This window comes from Aureobasidium subglaciale, assembly GCF_000721755.1.
Source record: "Aureobasidium subglaciale EXF-2481 unplaced genomic scaffold scaffold_22, whole genome shotgun sequence".
In the NCBI taxonomy this organism is placed as follows: domain Eukaryota; kingdom Fungi; phylum Ascomycota; class Dothideomycetes; order Dothideales; family Saccotheciaceae; genus Aureobasidium; species Aureobasidium subglaciale.
This window is the reverse complement of record NW_013566973.1, coordinates 121,330-139,888: the sequence shown is the minus strand read 5'-3', so window position 1 is coordinate 139,888 and position 18,559 is coordinate 121,330. Positions and strand designations below refer to the sequence as shown.

At 50.0% G+C, this 18,559-nt stretch overlaps 8 protein-coding genes across 8 annotated transcripts; 1 reads left to right on the top strand and 7 right to left on the bottom strand.

Moving 5' to 3' along the window:
- Positions 1-41: 41 nt before the first annotated feature.
- AUEXF2481DRAFT_7724 (uncharacterized protein) lies at positions 42-965 on the bottom strand (the record flags this gene model as incomplete). The annotated part of the gene is made up of 1 exon (XM_013485306.1): positions 42-965. One exon carries the CDS (start codon positions 963-965, stop codon positions 42-44), a length of 924 nt encoding a protein of 307 aa, XP_013340760.1.
- Positions 966-1,388: 423 nt separating this feature from the next.
- Positions 1,389-3,346, bottom strand: AUEXF2481DRAFT_7723 (carbohydrate-binding module family 24 protein; the record flags this gene model as incomplete). The annotated part of the gene is made up of 2 exons (XM_013485305.1): positions 1,389-3,248; positions 3,299-3,346. 2 exons carry the CDS (start codon positions 3,344-3,346, stop codon positions 1,389-1,391), a joined length of 1,908 nt encoding a protein of 635 aa, XP_013340759.1.
- A 1,455-nt stretch (positions 3,347-4,801) lies between these two features.
- AUEXF2481DRAFT_68685 (glycosyltransferase family 32 protein) lies at positions 4,802-5,974 on the bottom strand (the record flags this gene model as incomplete). The annotated part of the gene is made up of 1 exon (XM_013485405.1): positions 4,802-5,974. One exon carries the CDS (start codon positions 5,972-5,974, stop codon positions 4,802-4,804), a length of 1,173 nt encoding a protein of 390 aa, XP_013340859.1.
- A 1,144-nt stretch (positions 5,975-7,118) lies between these two features.
- AUEXF2481DRAFT_43108 (uncharacterized protein) lies at positions 7,119-8,956 on the top strand. Its single transcript, XM_013485367.1, has one exon. It carries the CDS (start codon positions 7,325-7,327, stop codon positions 8,834-8,836), a length of 1,512 nt encoding a protein of 503 aa, XP_013340821.1. The 5' UTR covers positions 7,119-7,324; the 3' UTR covers positions 8,837-8,956.
- AUEXF2481DRAFT_82352 (glycoside hydrolase family 30 protein) lies at positions 8,953-10,960 on the bottom strand. Its single transcript, XM_013485421.1, has 2 exons — positions 9,671-10,960; positions 8,953-9,546 (listed from the first exon to the last, which is right to left on the bottom strand). Exons 1-2 carry the CDS (start codon positions 10,641-10,643, stop codon positions 9,092-9,094), a joined length of 1,428 nt encoding a protein of 475 aa, XP_013340875.1. The 5' UTR covers positions 10,644-10,960; the 3' UTR covers positions 8,953-9,091.
- Positions 10,961-12,296: 1,336 nt separating this feature from the next.
- Positions 12,297-12,857, bottom strand: AUEXF2481DRAFT_32232 (uncharacterized protein; the record flags this gene model as incomplete). Its single annotated transcript, XM_013485333.1, has 1 exon — positions 12,297-12,857. One exon carries the CDS (start codon positions 12,855-12,857, stop codon positions 12,297-12,299), a length of 561 nt encoding a protein of 186 aa, XP_013340787.1.
- A 3,272-nt stretch (positions 12,858-16,129) lies between these two features.
- AUEXF2481DRAFT_68664 (uncharacterized protein) lies at positions 16,130-16,837 on the bottom strand (the record flags this gene model as incomplete). The annotated part of the gene is made up of 1 exon (XM_013485402.1): positions 16,130-16,837. The coding sequence occupies one exon, from the start codon at positions 16,835-16,837 to the stop codon at positions 16,130-16,132; it is 708 nt and encodes a 235-aa protein (XP_013340856.1).
- A 356-nt stretch (positions 16,838-17,193) lies between these two features.
- Positions 17,194-17,505, bottom strand: AUEXF2481DRAFT_7718 (uncharacterized protein; the record flags this gene model as incomplete). Its single annotated transcript, XM_013485304.1, has 2 exons — positions 17,194-17,419; positions 17,480-17,505. The coding sequence occupies 2 exons, from the start codon at positions 17,503-17,505 to the stop codon at positions 17,194-17,196; spliced, it is 252 nt and encodes an 83-aa protein (XP_013340758.1).
- Between the last annotated feature and the right edge of the window lie 1,054 nt (positions 17,506-18,559).

Here is an 18,559-nt window from a genome sequence, read left to right as displayed (position 1 = left end):
GTAGGTTGCGCTGACGTTGGCTCTATCGATGAAGTTGGAGACTAGATATTCGGATCTATCCAGGGATATTCTGGAAAATCTTCATCGCTCGGAATCTCTGTAATTTCAGGACCAAGTATATCGAAGCCAGCGCATGACGTGCAGGTGGTACAACTAGACGTCGACGAGGACGAGGTTACTGTTGAAGAGGATGAAGATGATACTGCCTGGGACGACGTAAGATCAAGACTTGAAGACGAGGAGGTGAGCTCAGATGTGGGTAGGGCGCTTGAGGTTGCGGAAGACGTCAAATCACTGTTCTGATCAGGAGAGTCTCCAGAGTCGCAGCTGGCATCCAAACATACTGGACTCGGTGTGCCCACTCCAATGACCACAGGAATGACTGGTATGATGGGTATAATGGGTATGACGGGAACGATTGGAAATAATGGTCCAGTATCAGAATCCTCGGAAGTAGATGACGAGGTGGCAGAGTAGGCTGATAGCGTCACTGTACGTGTACTTTGTGAGTGGCTGACACCAGTCTCTCCGAGCGGATTTGGATCATCTGTTATGACAAAAGGTGCAGGTTGAATAGAGGGTACAATCGCAAGGTCCGTGATGCCACCGTCCGTTGTGGACGTTACATCCGATATGGGTATTGCGGTGGTTGTGATAGGAGGGATGTCGAGAACGGTCGTCTGGATCACGCTGCTGGAGGCTGTAGTGGGAACTACGGCACTCCCAGTCGTTATGTTAGATGTCGCCATCCAGACAACAGTCAGAGTCGTGGTGTAAGGCTCGAACGATATGGTAGTAGTCTCATGATCTGGCAGGACATATGGCGGCATGATGAAGGTGCAAGGAGATTGACACTGAATACTACCAGCATTGGAAGTATAGACACCTGGATCGACGTAGACGGCGTTTGTGCTTTGTAATATTTCAGACGAAGAGACATTGTTCATCTGATCTTCGGTCAGCATGAGTTTTTGGAATATGATGGTAAATGATAGACCATGAACCGAGCGAATACAGCTTTTGCGTCTACGCATCGGACGCCTATAAGAGCGACCACACAGGTCGTAAGAACAAACATGTTTCGAAGATGAAAGATGAAGAAGCACTCAGGGCATTGGGATGCGTACTCGGACACTTGATGTTGAGATGGGAAGAACGAAGAGCATGGATAGCGAGAGGTGCGGCTCTTGGCGACCAGGGTGCCTCAACGCCTTGTCCGTTTCAAGGCACTAATTCAAACGGAAGCTCAATGGATTATTCCATTTGTCAACCACACTTCATTTCTTTTCTACTTAAGAGGACGATACTATTGCGCTCTCTACTATTGTAGGTGCTAATGTGCTCGCCAAAAAGCCGTGTTGGCATGTATTGGTGCCGTCCGCGGCTCCCTAAGCAGCCTTGGAAGGATCCGAGGTACAGGCGCCTGAAGGACAGTAGCCATGACTGCAGGTGAATTCGCAGAGACCAGCGTACTGGGCCACATTTTGGCCAGCGACTGGGAAGCCGAGAGTGTTTGAGCTTGCAGGTGGGTTAATCTGGCTTCCTTTGGATGTGCAAGAACAGGCGTTGCTTGGGCAGAACCCGTAGTTGCAGGAGAAGCTGCAAAGTCCAGCCAGATTGCCGTTTCCAGTACCGCCAGTGCAGATAGAGCCGTCACCATTGGCTGCCTTTGAAGGATCGGAAGTGCAAGCACCTGAAGGGCAGTATCCATGGCTGCAAGTGAACTCACAGAGCGCGCTGTAAAGTGCAACGTCTTGACCGGCGACAGGGAAACCGAGAGTAGTACTAGCGGCTGGTGCGTTGATCTGGTTTCCTCTCTGGGTACACTTACAGGCGTTTGACGGACAGAAGCCATAGTTGCAAGAGAAGCTACACAGTCCAGCTAGGTTGCCCTCTCCAGTGCCGGCAGTACAGAACGAGCTGCTGCTTCCCCCTCCACTGGTAGGTGTAGAAGCAGGGGCGGTGGTAGATGTCTTCAAGGTGGAGGAAGCTTTGGTGGACGAAGAAGGATTTGCTGCACCACCGGATCCGGAGGTGGTGGCGGTAGCACTTCCAACCCATGCATTCCAATTCTCGATGCCGTTGGAGCAGCTGTTAGTGATGGCTGCTCCGTTCATCTGAGCAATTGTGTTGCCATTTCTGGAGATCACGACGGTTACGGACCCAGTGCCTTGGAAAGGAATGCTACCATGATAGATACCTGATCCACCACTTGGAGTGTTCTCCCATGTTCCGGTTATAGTTGTGCTGCCGATAGTGATTTTCACATCAGCAGATGATTTCAGAAGCGCAGAGTAGAAGACTCTGTCTTGAGCGACCTGTGCAGGAGGATATTCGGTCTGTCCTTGACTTGCCGAATTACCGGTGGTACCTCCGCTGGAACATGCAGAGCCAGGCGTGAGTCTGTACCAGGAAACGAGGCCTTCTGCTGAGATCGAGGCCTGGCCATTCTTGTACATGTCGATGACGTAGGGAAGGAACATACGCCAGCCGTCGTGAGGCATGTTCTGGGCGTAGTTGATAGGTGCCTTTCCATAGTTGAAGAGCCCAAACTGTCTTTCGTCCAGCGGCGCTATGTAGTGAGATTCTCCCCAGTCATTCCATGTGATGATCTCAACAAACTCCGGTTGTATGGACATGACCTGGTTCCATCGATCGTACCATAAGTCATCGCCTCTCCAGAGCCAGTTCTTGTTGTAACCTGGCAGGTTGGTATAGAACCACGGAGAGACAGGCATCATGTAGGGCTTACCACCGAGAGCACTCTTGTAAGAGTTGTCCGGTGCTGTAGTCATATCGTTCGGCCCGTTCGGCCAAGATTCCCAGCTGAAAAGGCCATCTGCAACGCCACGACTAATAGCACCTTGAGCACCCAATGATGACCAGTCAGGAATGAAGAAGCAGCCAGTCTGGGACTTGATGTTGCTCCAGTCACCAGAGTTTCCAGGGCCTTCGAAGGTTGACACAAATGCCTTGTTATTATATTTGTAGTACGCCCCGTTGTTCTTGTACTGGTTGACGAGATTGATAACATCCTGTTGGTTGAATGCTCCTTGGGCTGCATAATCGAAGGAGAAGAATAGCTTGAAGCCTCCGACGTTGTTGGCAGCGGTGAAAGCATTGGAAAGCTGAGTTGCGTAGCCGCCGTTGTTCGCGATATTCAAGGCGAAGGCATCGATGTGGGCGTCTTTGGCTAATTGAATGTCCTTTTGCCAGTCGGTGACACTGTAGGCGTCAACGTTACCGACCTGTAAGAAACGTTAGCAACGATCAAAGGAACAATTTTATTAAAAGGTACCATGAAATGAGCGAAGACCGCCTTCGCTTGCACACGGCATGCGCTCATGAGAGCGACCAATACCGGGAGAAGCAACATACTATGTGCGATGTCACTTTGTATAACAAGGATGTCAGAGATAGAGTCGAAGGAGGAATCGCTGCTTTCTTATACCCTAGACATCATTGCGAAGGATCAAAGCCAAAGTAATGGATCATCAAGGCATAGCCCGACTTCTCCGCGATATAGCAAAGTTTGCACGCTGCTATACGGATGCCGTTGGTCTAAAGCATTACCCTGCATGATGGAAGCTTCTCATCCTATGAAGTGACTGGCTTGCCTCGCTTCAGTCCTCCTGTAAACAAGATCGGGTGGGTCATGAGCATACATGTGCATTGAAGGATGACAAGCTCGAGCTCTCCGAAGCCAATGCAAGAATCGTCCGGTCGTCAGGCGCTCATGTCAAACGAATGCGTAGAGTATCCCGCATGGAGGCTTCGCACATTGTAGCGGTATTGGTGTCTCTGGATGCTGCCGACATTGACGCACGCAAACACAGGCGAGAAGGGAATCTGGAAGCATTCCACGAAGTGCAAGATCGTCGCGACTAGCAGAAAGCTATTGCAGCAGAAAAGCAGCAGCCATGTCGACAGCCAAGAACAGTGATGGCAAAATAGGAAGCTCGGAATGTTTTGCGGAGTCGTGTGGCGCAGGTACGAGCAATGGACATGCAGGCTAGAGCGGCGAGGCAAGAAGAAGCGTTCGGTGCCGTCGCCTTGGTCAAAGCTGCGTCGATTATCTCCGATATACTCCCGCACGTCGGCCAAAGCTACATGTCTACAACAACCCGAAACCTACCCCTATCATCCGCCGCTGCTTCAGCTGCTTCAGCTACACATACATGCCTGACCCACCATATCCGCTAGACGAGTCAAAGGCCCGTTTGACTATGAGACCAGACTTGAACGAGTACAGCAAGGATTGGCCACTTTTAAGAATCGCTGTCGAGAAATGCAGAGTCAGAATCACAATTGAGTCCATGACGACACGGGAGGCATAAACAAAATCCGAAGTCTTTTGTGGAATCTTCTCTGTTTACTGGAGTCGGTGAGATTCGTAGTCTCGGCATCTAAGTAATGTTATGTCTCGAAATCTTGACATCTATGTTCCCATCATATGAAGCAGTACGCGACTACATCTCAATAATACCATCAAGCAATTGCGAAGAGATGTTGTCCGTGGTCCGGTGATAGCACATAGTCAACTCAGTAATGCAAAGAAGGGAATTTAGAAGGAACGTCAATTGCGTATATTAGAGAGATGCAACAAGCCTGGTATATGTACAGTGTGGTTGACCAGAAAATAGAATGAGACCCGCTGGAAGTGATGCGAAGCAATGGGGAATTATGAGGGAAATGAGGTGACAAAATGGCAGTGATCTGTCGACGGCGACCTTACCAACGGGCCGATATGCACGAAATGTTGCAGGGTGTGTTTGGTGAATGAATGCTGATCCTCTTTCCCTTAGTCTCTGTGTTCCTCCTTGTGTTTAAGTTCTTCGGTATATTTCAAGAATGCTTCGAACTGTTGTGCTTGTTCGACTCTCTCTTTTTCGCCCTGGGTGCGTTCTTCTGCAGCCTTTCTGTCTTCCCATATCTTCTTTTCGTCTTCATCTGCTTTGTCTCTGCCAATCTTTTCATCGATCCGCCTCTTTTGTTCGGCAGGGTCCAGAGCTTCGAATGCTGCCTTGTCTTCGTCCCATCTGTGAATGCAATCCGGCTTCCAGTTGCACTCTTCGACCTCGCCGAAGATGGGATGCTTGTATCTCGGGTGCGCTTTGGGCCATTGGGATGCGTGATAGTGATGTCTGACGAGAGCTTGTTTCGTGTCGTGGTTGCCTGAGTCGGAGTGGCCTTGGCCGGCTGCAAAGGCTTCGACCGTCAGGACGAGAACGTTGCCCACTACCTTTGACTCGTCGAGGCCATGGAAGGAATTCCAAGTGACCTGTCGTCCGGTCTGGCGAGACATATCGGCCAAGATTGCCTTGGTGAAGGCGGACGGGCCAGTTCCACTAATGACCTGGTCAAAATCGAGCTTCACATCCCCAATGGCGACCTTTTGTTTTGCTGCCTCATCCCTTAGCCAATCCATGATGTTCTCAACAAGGTCCATCATGACCCGCAATTGTGGTTTGCACATGAAAGTCCATTGGCAGAAGGACTGACTTTTCGGTCCGAGGATGGGATGGTCTTTCCAGTCGGGCTCATCGATCTCTACGCCAATGACCATGTCGATGTCTCTCTCGTTCCAGCGTTCCGGAACGAATCTGTGAATAGGACGAATGGCTTCGACGTCGATGTCAGTGTACAAGCCACCCTCGACGTACATTACAAGGTAGCGGAGGAGATCGGCCTTGATGATCTTGGCCTTGATCTCCTTGTACATGTAGATGATATCGAGACGGTTGAAACGGTCGGGTCCAAAGTTGTATTCGACCCAGGCAAGGTCGTTCTGATCTGTCAAGACCTCGTAACGGTAGCTTGGGTTGACGTTGACCCATGAACGAGCGACTTTGAGATGCTTTTCCTCAAAGTCCAGCGCATCAACTTTCCAGAGCTGCCAGATCTTGCGCGGGAAAAGTTCATGCCTAGACACACCAGTGCCGCCGAACAGGCTGCTCCAAAAGAATATCACCATCACCACAAAGCCGCAGGCCAGTACGCCGGTCCGGCGCATGCATCTTGTGAAGGGCAGGTCCGGCGTCCTGCTGTACACCTTCAAAAGGTTCTCCTTGAGGTCCTTGTATCGCCGCGGCCAATCCGTCTCGCCCAGGTATGCTGCATCACTGTACTCTTTCATTTCCTTGTAGTCGACATCGGTTGCTTTCATCTTGACATTGGTATTTGCGAATGACTCGGTAGCGACTGGAATTGGCGAAGGCACTGAGTGGAGGAGGATGAAGTTGAACAGCGGGGCGGGTGAAGATAATGTGCGAGTGCAGTCCCAAAAACGGCCACCTCGGCCTGTTGTGCATATCAATGATCGTTTTGCCGCTGCAGGAGATTTGACTGTGCAAGCTACGAGGTGGCTGCAAATACACTTCGCCTACCCCATTCCGGCGCCACCCACAAGCGTCGCCCCACCGCGTAGGTTTAGTGCTATCATTCAACGACCTCGGCCTCACTCCTACACATCTCGCTCTTTCGAAGCCGCGGCCAGTTGGTACGCCCGCACGAACACTTAAAGCAAGAACTATGGACGATGGCACAAACCCTAGCGCATGGGATCTCCTAATGCACAATCACGTATTACAGAAGCTAATTAGGCGTCTTCTGTACAAGTTAGTATAAGAAGTGCCTATCTGAGCACTTGGAGTCATATAAGAGATGAGCGGTCAACGCTCATAATAACAATATATCGCGGGGTTCTATCGGCGCAAGATTGAATATTGGTTTAAAATTGCATATTCAACAAAACAAGCTCGATCATAACCAAAAAACTCTAGGGTGCAAGCCAAGCAGTGGGCAGGTTCAACCAATACAATCCTTCTTCTATGAAGTAAGCTTGTGAAGGAATTGGGTAGCGCGCCAGGGGTCGAATCGAGACATGAGACGCGTGACCCGCCAGGGGAAATGACTACTCGAGAACTACTAAACTTTATAGCGCTCAGGGTCTCACATGCGACCAATCACGATCCAGCAGAGACTTTCAGACCTGAGCCTCGGTGCCTCAAACTGGACTTCTGGGCGGGGACCCCGGAGGCTGCAGCAAACGGCGGCAACATCCAAGCAAGCGTTTTCTGATTTGTCGACATGAGCTTGCTTGTGAACAGACCGAGGGACCGGGTGGCATCAAAGAGCGTTCTTTCAGCACTCTGCACGACACAGGGGTTGCAAAATACTGCACATCTACCATCTGCTTCCTGCATTCCTGCGAAGAACGGATGCGCGTGGTTATCTGCATCTGATCTCTTTCGCTTCTCTCTCTTCACGTTTGCCGCCGCCAGGTTTTTCGTGGTCGAGCTTGCCACTTTACTCAGGACATAACATGTCCTCCTCGAGCGAGGACCTTCTCGAAAAGGGCCCCTTGGAAGCTCAACAGCCAGATCCAGCACTCTTGAGAATTTCCAAGAAGCTGGTCCGATGTCTACGCATTCTCAAACCATCCTTTCTGGGAAGGACTAAAGCATCCCCGGCAAAGCTGCGACGAACAGCTTATCTCGATGGTATGCGAGGCTTTGCCGCACTCATGGTGTATGTGCTGCATCATCAGCTTTGGGCGCACGAATTTATGGACCGCAAATTGGAAAACGCATTCGGTTTCAATGGCGAGCACTATTTCGCTGCTCTGCCATTCGTTCGCAACTTCATCACTGGTGGTCATTATGCTGTAGGAATTTTCTTCGTCGTGTCCGGCTACGTGCTATCGGCTAAGCCCTTGATGTGTATCCAAGCTGGAGATTTTGTGCTGCTTGGAGACAACTTGGGCTCATCGGTCTTCAAACGTTGGTTCCGACTCTACATCCCCATCGTTGTCACAACGCTTGGCATAGTGTTCATGTGGCACATTTTTGGTATATCCGCAAACTTGAGACCGCAGCGAACACTGAGCGCCGAGCTTTACTTCTGGTACAACGAGTTCAAGAGTTTCACCTGGATTCTGAACTCGAGCCCGCCAATCTGGTTCACATACAATCCGCATACCTGGACCATCCCTTTGGAATTTAAAGGATCTCTTGTGGTATATGTAGCTCTTACAGCATTTGCACGATGCACACGCACAGCTAGATTGTGCTGCGAGCTCGCGCTCATCTTCTACTTCATCTGGATTGTTGATGGCATGTATTTTGCCCTCTTTGCTGGCGGTCTCTTCCTCTGCGATCTTGATCTTCTGGCTGCCAAAGACGAGCTTCCCGCCTGGATGGATCGTCATTTGAAACCTCATTCCACGATAATCTTCCAGGTTATGCTTGTCGCTAGTCTCTACCTCGGCGGTGTTCCAAGCTTCTCGAAAGAAATGGCAGACTTGCGCATCTCCCCTGGCTGGGGCCTCCTCTCATACCTCAAACCCGAGGCCGTCTTTGACTACAAATGGTTCTACAATTTTTGGGCCGCCATCTTCCTCGTCGCCAGTGTGCCTCGCGTCCCTTCGTTCAAGAACTTCTTTGAGACCCGCTTCTGCCAGTACCTCGGCAGGATAAGTTTCATGTTCTACCTCGTCCACGGACCTGTCATGTCGACGCTGGGCGACAGAATCTACGCCGCGGTCGGTATGCAGCGCGCCAACCACGCCCTCGTCGCGCCTCACTGGATCGGCCGCTTCCCTATCCCGCATTGGGGTCCGTTAGGTCTGGAGCTCAATTTCCTACTCCCTCATCTCATCATACTGCCCTTCACGCTATGGGTCGGCGAGGTTCTGACGGTCCTGGTCGATGACCCTAGCGTGAAGTTTGCGGCGTGGCTGCGGAAGCTGACCTTGCCCACGACCCCGATCGAGAGACCGACCTTGCAGCAGGTCGAAATCCACCCTGAGCCCGTTGTTGTTGTTGATAGAGAGTGATACTCGAGAACGGACCAGCTAGTTTATAGCATTGTATATATCAATTTTCGATCTAACAAAGCATAGTTTACATCATCCATTGTCCTATGACGAATGCATGCTTCAAAATGCCTACTAAGGAAAGTTTGATGTCAATTGTGCTATACTATCGTGTGCTGATCGTGACAGTGATGTAGGTGATGCCATGGCGTGAAAAGAATAGTTATCTACGAGGTAACTAGCAGCATCGCCGCGACGGATCGGACATGTATACGCCTAGACCGCTTCCTCCAGGAAGAACGTCTTCATAGATCTGGGCTCAATCTGTGCTGTAAACCTTCCACCTTCGAACGCAAATTGACCAGCTTTAGTGACATTGTGATCATTATCGGTCAAGTAAGCAGTAGCCAGAGATACATTTGTAGCAGACAACTGCACGTCCAGAGTGTATGCGTAGTGCGCAGCGTTGATGACGGGGATGGCGATAGTGCCGTTTGTGTTTTGCCATGCAGTGACATAGACCTCTTCCACGCTTGTATCTGCGAACAGACGCACGGCGCCGGGACGGGCAAAGCGGAAGTAGCCTGCAAAGGCCCACAAACGGGCCGAAACCTGATAAGAAGTGCCGTTCACCTGAACGAGAGAAGCATCAGTGGGGCTGGTCCAGCTGCACCACCAATGACTCCAACCTGCTACATTGTTACGGAATGCGTTATGCATGTAGATGGCCCCTATAGGTGGAAAAGTCAGCATGAGACTAATTTAGGAAAGATCGTGAAACGCCACGAGTCAGTGACAGACAACGAAGTCTTCCCTGTCACTAATCTTTGTGATGTGCACCTAACGCTTACTTACATTGGAAGCCTTCAAAGTTGTTGCCGGTAACGTCCCAAGTCCTAGTCCAGGTGTTACCACCATCGCTCCATTCAGTTTCTAGAGTAGGCTGTCCAGCCAACAGATCATCGAATGGTCTCTTAACATCAGACTGATAGTTGTGGTAGGTGTTAACATCGAAGAGGGTCTTGCCACCAAGACGGCCAAGTTCGGCTAGCAGGTCTCGCTGTTGACGCGCCCCGGTCGAGTCACAGCAGGACACGGCCAAACTGGGGAAGGCCTTCTTGACCATAGGATAGAAGATACTGAGAAAGTCATAGGCTTGGTAACCATCAGACAACATCGCAGAGTAGGTGACAGGGTTAAAATCGGGTTCGTTGTAGGCACCGAGGAGAGAGACTTTGATACCACGCTGCTGGTAAAGCTTCACATACTCGAGCAAGTAATTGGCGTAAGCTTCACGCCAGTCGTAAGTGCAATTGGAGCGTCGAACGCCGCAGATGAAACCACCCCCAGCCTCGCGACCAGTCGTCTTGAAGCAGCCTGGAGCTGACCATGCATCTGCATACAGGTAAAGGTCTGGGTTGTATCTGAGTGCACCTTGAGCCAAAGTCAACTGACAGCTGTCGTTGTTGGAAGGGAAGGTGTAGTTAAATGGGCCAGCAGGTGTTGCCGGGCATGTTGGAAGTATGGTCGAACCTGGGGATGATCCAATGAGATTGCGGAGGATCGAGAGGGCGCCGACGTTCTCGTCAAAGAGTGTTCTGACCACGGCGTCTTGGTCGGCTGCCGAAAGAGTGTTGGTTGTGCACGCCGCGCCGAAAGCGCCAGAGCAACCACCACCAAGCATCTTTTGGTATCTCTGCTCCGCATTGACTCTAATGGTTGTTTCGAAGGCCAATGAGGCGTTCGAGGAGACGGGACTGTGGTAAGGGCTCCATCCTTTGGCTGACACGATGCTGGCAGCAGCAGTGAGCAGAATAGTGTGCTTCATATTGGCTGGTGCTGAGGATACGAAATCACACCGAGGCGGCTCGCTAGATTTATACTCGTGCCTCAAGTAAGACCTCGACGGGTGTTATGGCAGAATTGTCTTCGGCAATCTCTCAGCACACATGTGTTGCCCCTCTCTGGGTATTTGAAGCTGCAGGTACCTGTACAGTTAGCCTGATCGTTGGAGAGCAGGGATGAGCAGCAGGGAAAGATCCCGGGATTCGACATCCTGGCCACATAAGGTGACTCCGGACTCTGCTAGTCGACATGCAGACCTGGGTATCCCCGCATGTCGTACTCACAGATATGGAGGTCTTGTTTCTGGCTAAATGTGCTGTGCCTAATCTGAAGGCGATGGCTGTCGATCATCGCGGGGTAGACCACGCAACTCCATCACTTCATGAACGGCTAAACAAGCATTCAAGTGCGGAGCCGTTCAGCAGCGAAGACACCAATCGAAAAGGCTTGTATGCAAGCCTCTTTAGCTTGTCTATCGCTTAGCTCATCCTTGCGCTTTGAGATCGACTTTTTGCATGGTGGGAACTCCTTCAGTCTACCACATCCAAATTCCAATGCAGTATGTTTGATGTCATAAGTTCTCCATGCCGTCATAGCATGCCTGTCGTTCCATTACGGCAGCCTGTTACTCATAGTGAAAGAAGCTAGCACAATGGCTTTCTGTTTCCAATCGGGAGGTTCCAGGACGATCATCCCTGCTCTGTCGGCTTGCTTGCCGTACGGATGGAATGGGTCTCTACCAAAGCCAGGGTGAAAAGTGACTTCTTGTTTGTGATGCGCGATGCAAGCGCGTACGTCGTCGAAAAGTTGTTAATACACGTCATTGCCCATCGATACTCTAGATCGCGTGGCTTGTATGCCCAGTCTTAAAATGACTGTGGACCGTCGACCGTGATGCTGTAATGAAGAGAGGAATTTGAAGAGGTCGCTGCTTAGCGGATGCACAGAACAGAGCTGCAAAGCGGATGTCGACCACGTTTAGTAAAAAGCGCGGAATCCCTCGGAAACACTTGAGCGTTGTCCGTTGAGAGCTGTGTTGCAGAGGCAAGGTCGAGGGGCCACATACTGACTGCATCTTGACCACTTTGGTTCATGAATGTATACACCGAAGGAGCCCTAAGATGCGCACCTGAGCCACCAAGTCGAAGTTCGAACTGACATTCTTCAATCGCAAGAAGTCTTTGCTATGGTCGTAACCTTTTTCGTTGTGATTATCGTTGTGGTAGTGGGTGGCGCACGCCAAAGAGCATGGTGGGTGTGAACGATCCGGGTGCCAGCACGCAAGATCGTGGCACTGCACCTACCTGACAATTTTCAAGACTCAGGATAGTGAATTGGATATATGCTAGGACAGCGAACTCTGTACTATTGAACGTGATTTTGCATCTAGCTTGATTTTTGAGAGTGAGTCCGTGGCAGAGCTGATGTTGAGATAGCTGGGAGAAGAATCAACATCGAGGAAGCTGCGACAGCGAAGGCGGGGTTGGCGGTTTGTGAAGCAATGGCGCACCTTCCTGGCTTAGTAACATCGCCGAATCACGCTTGGCACTCGCTTTCGAGGTTCAGAACTTCGAATTCAATAATCTCAAAGCTCGTTCGTTACCTTTCGGACAGCTGATCGACCAGATTCGGACTATCAGAAATTAAAGATGGTCCCTGAGTGCGCTCTAATGTTGCGCCTCGTGTATGGATCAGTCCGTTGATGATCCGAGTCGAAGCATTCCTCGTGCTCAGCCACCAAGTCAAGCAAGCGGTCAATTGCGGGCACTTCTTCAACCCATCTCGGACACACTTGCTGTGCGACAACAGCGCCTTCGCGTGTGATACCAAAGCTGTGCTTCTCGTTGAAAGCATCAACGAGACTTTCGATCGTGGCGGCCAATAAAGCTCGTCGCTCCGGGTGGTCATCGTCTGGGTTGGGGATCTCCTCTAGCCGCCACGTTGTCCGATACAAAAAGTATTCCGTCTCGATCATAAGTTGATTTGGTGCGTCTACGCAAATGAATTCGCACATGCGATACACCGAGTTGATTGGTTTGTCGTGCGACCTGAAGGCTTGGATATGTCGAAGTGCGTCGAGACCATCATATCGCGTCCAAACAATATTTTCGTCCTCACGCAAGGCTTGCGGCGCCGGCAGAGGTCGTGGAAGGGTGAGAGTCTCTGGAGAGAATATCAACTTCCGGATGATGGTCATTGGATGACAAGAAGATCCTCTAAACAACCAGAGTAACGCCCAATATTTGGTCGGAACATGGGCTAGGAGGTAGGATCGAACAGGATTATATCTAGGTATTTCCATGGCATGGTCTGGTTAAGAAGGAGATGTGACGGTTGAGGACAAATATTAGGTTATCTGTCATGTGCTTACTTGCTTACATGGCAGGCCTACGTGTTTGTTGTTTATGCACGCGAAATCGTGTTCCGCAACCTATCAACGAGTAGCCGAGCACTGGCCGACTCGACTCCACTTGCGAGTCCAACATCTTCAGTCACCTGGTCTTGAGCTTAGACAAACGCAAATAAGACGTTGTTGATATGGATTTTGACATCCAGAAATCAGCCCTTGGAGCACGTTCGCGCCTCGCTCGCTCGCTCAACCATACCTAACCATCTCCAAGATCTCGGCCCCCCTTGGGATAGGCCAACTGCATCAGCTCTGATCACAGCCAATTTCGTCTTCTGAAGTCGTAGAATCTCCACCTGCGTTCGTCGGCGTTATAGACTCTTATCACTCCAACCTGTAGAGGCCAGATACTGCGTTGGATTCTCTCCCCTGTAACCCACTGGTGCCAGAGGCCTCCGGCTCGATTGTACACCCAAATGGGCTTCGGGAAGGGATAACGTTCAGTGACTCTATGCACCCGCATACTCAATTTCGCGATTGTTTGAGGACGTACTGCTGTCTCGGCCCTGGGATCGTCGTAACGCCTTAGTATTGCTGGACTGAGCTGGCCTCTGTTTCTGTCATACAAGAGGGTAGTGATCGATATGCAGTCCAGCCAGACCTGGGGCTTCTGATCCCGATTAGGTATCTGGAGTCTTTTCAGCTTGCGAGAGAGGACCCATATCCACTTGGCTGCCCAAATCTTCAAGCTACCGTCTGAGTAGAGTATAATATCCTGTCTCTTGAAATCGTTGAAGATGGTCTCGGGGTCATGAAGGAGGTCCACTAGGGGGGGCAACATCATCGTTTGCCCAATGACCTGTGTGTCTCAACTCCCTAGCGACTCTGGCGATAAGGCGATCCAGTTCTTGTTTGACAGCTGGATACTGTCTGCCGAACGCTCTCTTGTTCAGGAAAAAGTCGAGGTCTTCGGTCACATTTCTGTTCCCGAGATGCATCACTGAAACAAACCCACCAACGGCGATGAGCTCCAGAGGACGGTATGGTGCAAAGACATGAGACCTGGCAATTTCTATACTGAGCCTTCGGAGGCCTCTCGAAGGTTAGTCTCCTGGCAGAATGGTTAGAAGTAGTCACAGTATCATTACCATTGATGAATGCGCTGGAGTCGAGAGTTTCGCGTAATCTGGTCCTGGAAGGCATATTGAACTTTCGAGTGGTAGACTCTGAGTTTGGAAGTTGCTAAGAGCATAATCGCACGCACATATACCTACTTCATCAAGCATGTCTTTACATCCTGCTTGTACTGTGGTTGGTAGGTCTCCACACTTGGATGCATACAATTTCAAGAATTGCAGCGCATTAGACGTTGTACGAGGCTCACAACAAACAGCCTGCGAGACACGTAATGATCATACGGACGCAAACACGACTTTTGTACCACTACGTTATGGGGTATGAGTGGTCAATATGGATCCATGGCAAACTATCAGCATGGTTTGCCGGAAAACCGAGAGAATGACTCGCCTGCGCCGCGGCATTTCATACAGCAACATCGTGATGCAACATATACTCCTACGACTGCGACCCCAGAACTTTCGACATAGCCTGATTCTTTCAAGCTCTGGATTACTGGTTTTTCCACGTCTTGACATCCAATGCTCTCAGTGGTAGTCCGAAGACTGTGCTATATTCAACCAACACAAAAACCACCAATAGTCCTTCACATGCTCGCAGAACGATATTTGATCGCGGAAACTGTGGCGTTGTAGGACTTTAATCTCTTACAATTCGGAGAAGTGGCAGCCGCTTTGCTGACTCATATATGGCCAACATATTCCGTATAACATCAAGCCAATCGCGCTAGCTATTCGTCACCCAATCCACCTCTTGCAATTTTCGACTTTTACAACCCTCTCAGAACATACTCCACACCAACACAAACAACCCCATCAAACCCACCAGACCAACTCCATCTCCTCCAACCCTCGACCCAGCACCCTCAACAGTCTTGATCGCCGACCCACACATACCACCACTCTGTGCTCCGTATTGACTCACACAATCACCCCAAGTAGGTGCATCCTCAGTGTTGACCGCACACCAAGAAGCATTTCCAGAAGTCTCGTTATGCTCCCCTGAGAAGCCAGAGTCGTAGTAGTAAGGGGTTGGTGCGTCTTTACAGCAGAGTGACATGATGGCTGTGTTATCACCACAAGAGGCTAGGGCGCAGAAGGCGGTATTGTTGTTGTTGTGTGGGCCCTCGAGAAAATTGGGACATGCTGAAGGTGTGGATGTCGAGTTCATGTTTGGTCCTGTTCTTTGGTTGGTCTGATCGGGTCTTGTGAGATTTTGTAGCGTTTCGATGAGATCTTGTGGATGGTGGGTTGGAGAGCGACCGAGGAATATAGAGAGATGGCTAGATGTTCAGAAATGGCTGGAAGCCCTGGATTATATGGATGTATCTTGGTTATCTGACCATTATATCAAAGCGGTCTAAGACCACAAGACTACTGTAAAAGCTTGTGCCACAGCCAAGTTTGGCCCTATATACACTCGGCCGAGAGTACCGAAAGAAGCTTGGTGGAAGCGCACGGTGGAAATTTGTGGTATAGCGTCCTAGCTTTCTCGCGGTTCTCGCTAAAACTTCTTCCTTATCGCAACTTTTACGCGCGGAGAGGTTTCCAGCCCTCAGTCGGCTTTGTGCTACGCGGGGACATTGTTGCGTATCATCTTGGGCCGAGATACAAACAAGTCGAAAGGCCGCTGGAGTAGAGAGGATCCTAAGCCCTAGAGGACTCGTGTATCGACAGGCTTGAGGCGGACACGGATTTCCGTGCCTATAATCATCGAGTCGTCTTGGTGGTATGCGTCTCGAAACTAGCGGTTTGGAACGAGCTGGACGACTGGACTGAAGTCTGGTATACCGAAACGCCTGAGCTGTTGGTTGTCTTCTCGTTCTCCTCCCCCTTCGATGAGAGGGCTTTCTCAGCGGACGTACTGAGGGTGTGGTCTTCGATCTTTGACACCTCGGTACTGGACACCTGGATATCTCTCGCGACTTGCGGTGGTGATTCTTCCTGAGCAGGTGTGACTGGTACGTTTTCGAGCTCTGCCTGTGCTTACTTCTTCTCCTTCTCTGCCTGCGCTCGGATGCGTGAGACTCGTTCTTCATCAGACGTCATCTTCGTCTTCCTCATTTCCTTTCTTGAAGCCTCAACCAGAAGCATCCTTTTCCCTTGCGTGCCCATTTTCTCTTCTCCCCTCAATCCATCGTCATCGCGATCAAAGTAGAGTGCCCAAAGATCACTCTCCTCATCTTCCTGTACGATGACAAAGCCCTCCCATCCATTGAAGATCAATCGTCTGTCAATAGGTGTACAATCCCAAGGCCCTACAAGATGAGGTTCGGCTTCAACACGAATACCATACTTGACCTCATAAGTATCCCTGTCCAGATACACCCAGTTCAGAAACGGTGGATCATCGCTGATCGTGGTGACCATTCCCTCTCCATGTCTAAATCCAGCCTTTTTCCAAGCAATCCCTATCCAAGGCACTGGTAGATAATAGCCAGAGAAAGGGTGAAATCTATGTGCTCCAAGTCTACTGTGCTCGGTATCGATGCATAATTTATTATTCTTGAGCACCACCAAAGCACCGTCGAATTGTGCACTGTAGGCATTTCTGACGGGCAAGGTGATTGTAAGATTTGATTTCCGGCCTCGATGTTCTTCGCGGGTATTGTTTCGTTGGCCTTGTTTTATTGCTTCGGTTGTACCAATGATAGCTGAGCAGGCCGCTACAGCGGTGAGGATGCCGAAGACCATGAGTTTGGATGTTGACTTTTCTGGTGATGAGGTAAAGATGTCATGGAAACGCTTCATGGACTTTCTTCTATATGTATCCGTGTAGAGTTTGCTGCCCGGATATACGGGTCTATGGGGCCAGAAAGATCGTCTGTGATGTCATGTTGCTTTTACGCGATCGATTTCTCTTGAGCAGCTCATTTCGTGTTCGTGTAGCATTTGATCGTGGCTACCCGACTGGTTTATCTTCTGATTCGTTCTACGTTGTAGCCAAATCCTCCATCATTTCAAGGTATGTGTTTGCTGGAAGATTGTATGTGTAAAATCTCTCAAGTGATGTCCAACTCTCCGTCAGCTCCCTTCACAACCTCTCACATCTACAACAACCCAATAGTAATATCACCTTTGGTCCTCGCTGTTAGATGAATTTCCACATCAAGATCGAGTTCGATCTTAATCTTCAGACTTGAATCCCTCTCTTCTTTCTTCTTTGGCTCTTCCCCTGCTTCAGTATCTGCTGGACTGCGTTTGCTCAACAGTTCGCCTGGGTTGGCGTTTAACGGGTTGCAGCCAGTGGGTAGAGGCTCCTTTGCGACATCGTTGCTATATCACGTCGATTAGGTATGTGTTCTGAAGCTTGATGGGTGTTGGGCTTGGACGTACGCCTTGTCTGTTAGTGGTGAGGCCATGGTTATCGGCTTGTTCTTGTTCTTTCTGGGAATCTTGACCGAGGCAGCCGAAGCTGATGTGTTGCCGTGGTCGAAGAAGAGGGAAAATGACTTTTGTGTTGAGGATATCGTCAAGCAAGAGCCGCTGACATGACTTACCTTTTATCGCAGCCATCCTCTCTCCTGCTAATCGTCGATGTACAGACATACAAACAGCTGTTATAGCGTCATTCAGCTAGAATGACTGCATAGCGTCTCTTACTGCTCTACAGGACACCAAGTCCAAAAGTTCTTGCTGATCATGTATAAGATCGAGCTTGAGCTTGATGGTCCAATCCCCAAAAACGTCCTAAGCTGAACAGTGGTGAGTTGACGGACCGTACCCACGGTTCCACTCTTTGTGGATCAAACGTGTCTGAGGACTTCTTTCTCCACGATCTGCATGTTCGGCTTTGACTCTTTTCAGAGCTTCACCTCTTGGTCTTGTTGCCGTTGGTGACAAGTTGGCTGCACTGTGCCGCATTTGGTATATCGTTTCCACCGTTGAGCATCGCGTTTTGGAGTCTCGCTATCCCAATCAGGCCAATGGACGAAGTCGTCGCTCACTCAAGCTTCAAAAAGCTCGGAGCTTCTGCAGATCGAAGACTGCGAAAGTAGTATGTCGGTTTTCGATAGAACAGTACAGCAGCATAAATATTGTACACGACGTTCAACAAGGTTTGACCATTACACTTGAACGTTGAGGCTCATGGAAGCTCGCGAGCAGAGCCTCAACGATACTCTGAACGACCAACTTTCTTCGAAAAGAGGGCGACCCTGCTCTTGCAAAGATGACCTCGTCAAATGCATCATGCACATAATTGTGGAATGATCTATACATGAACAGCTGCTATATACACTTTCGAGAATACCTCACTAGGGATAGAGTATTTACTAGGTTGACGTGGGAGCTAGTCATATACGTCCAGTACAGTTTCACACGTCCACATTGTTTTGACCAAACATTGGGGTTCTCGCTAATTTTCACGCAAAAGTTACATACTATTCACAAACTCGAGATTGACGTAGATGGAAC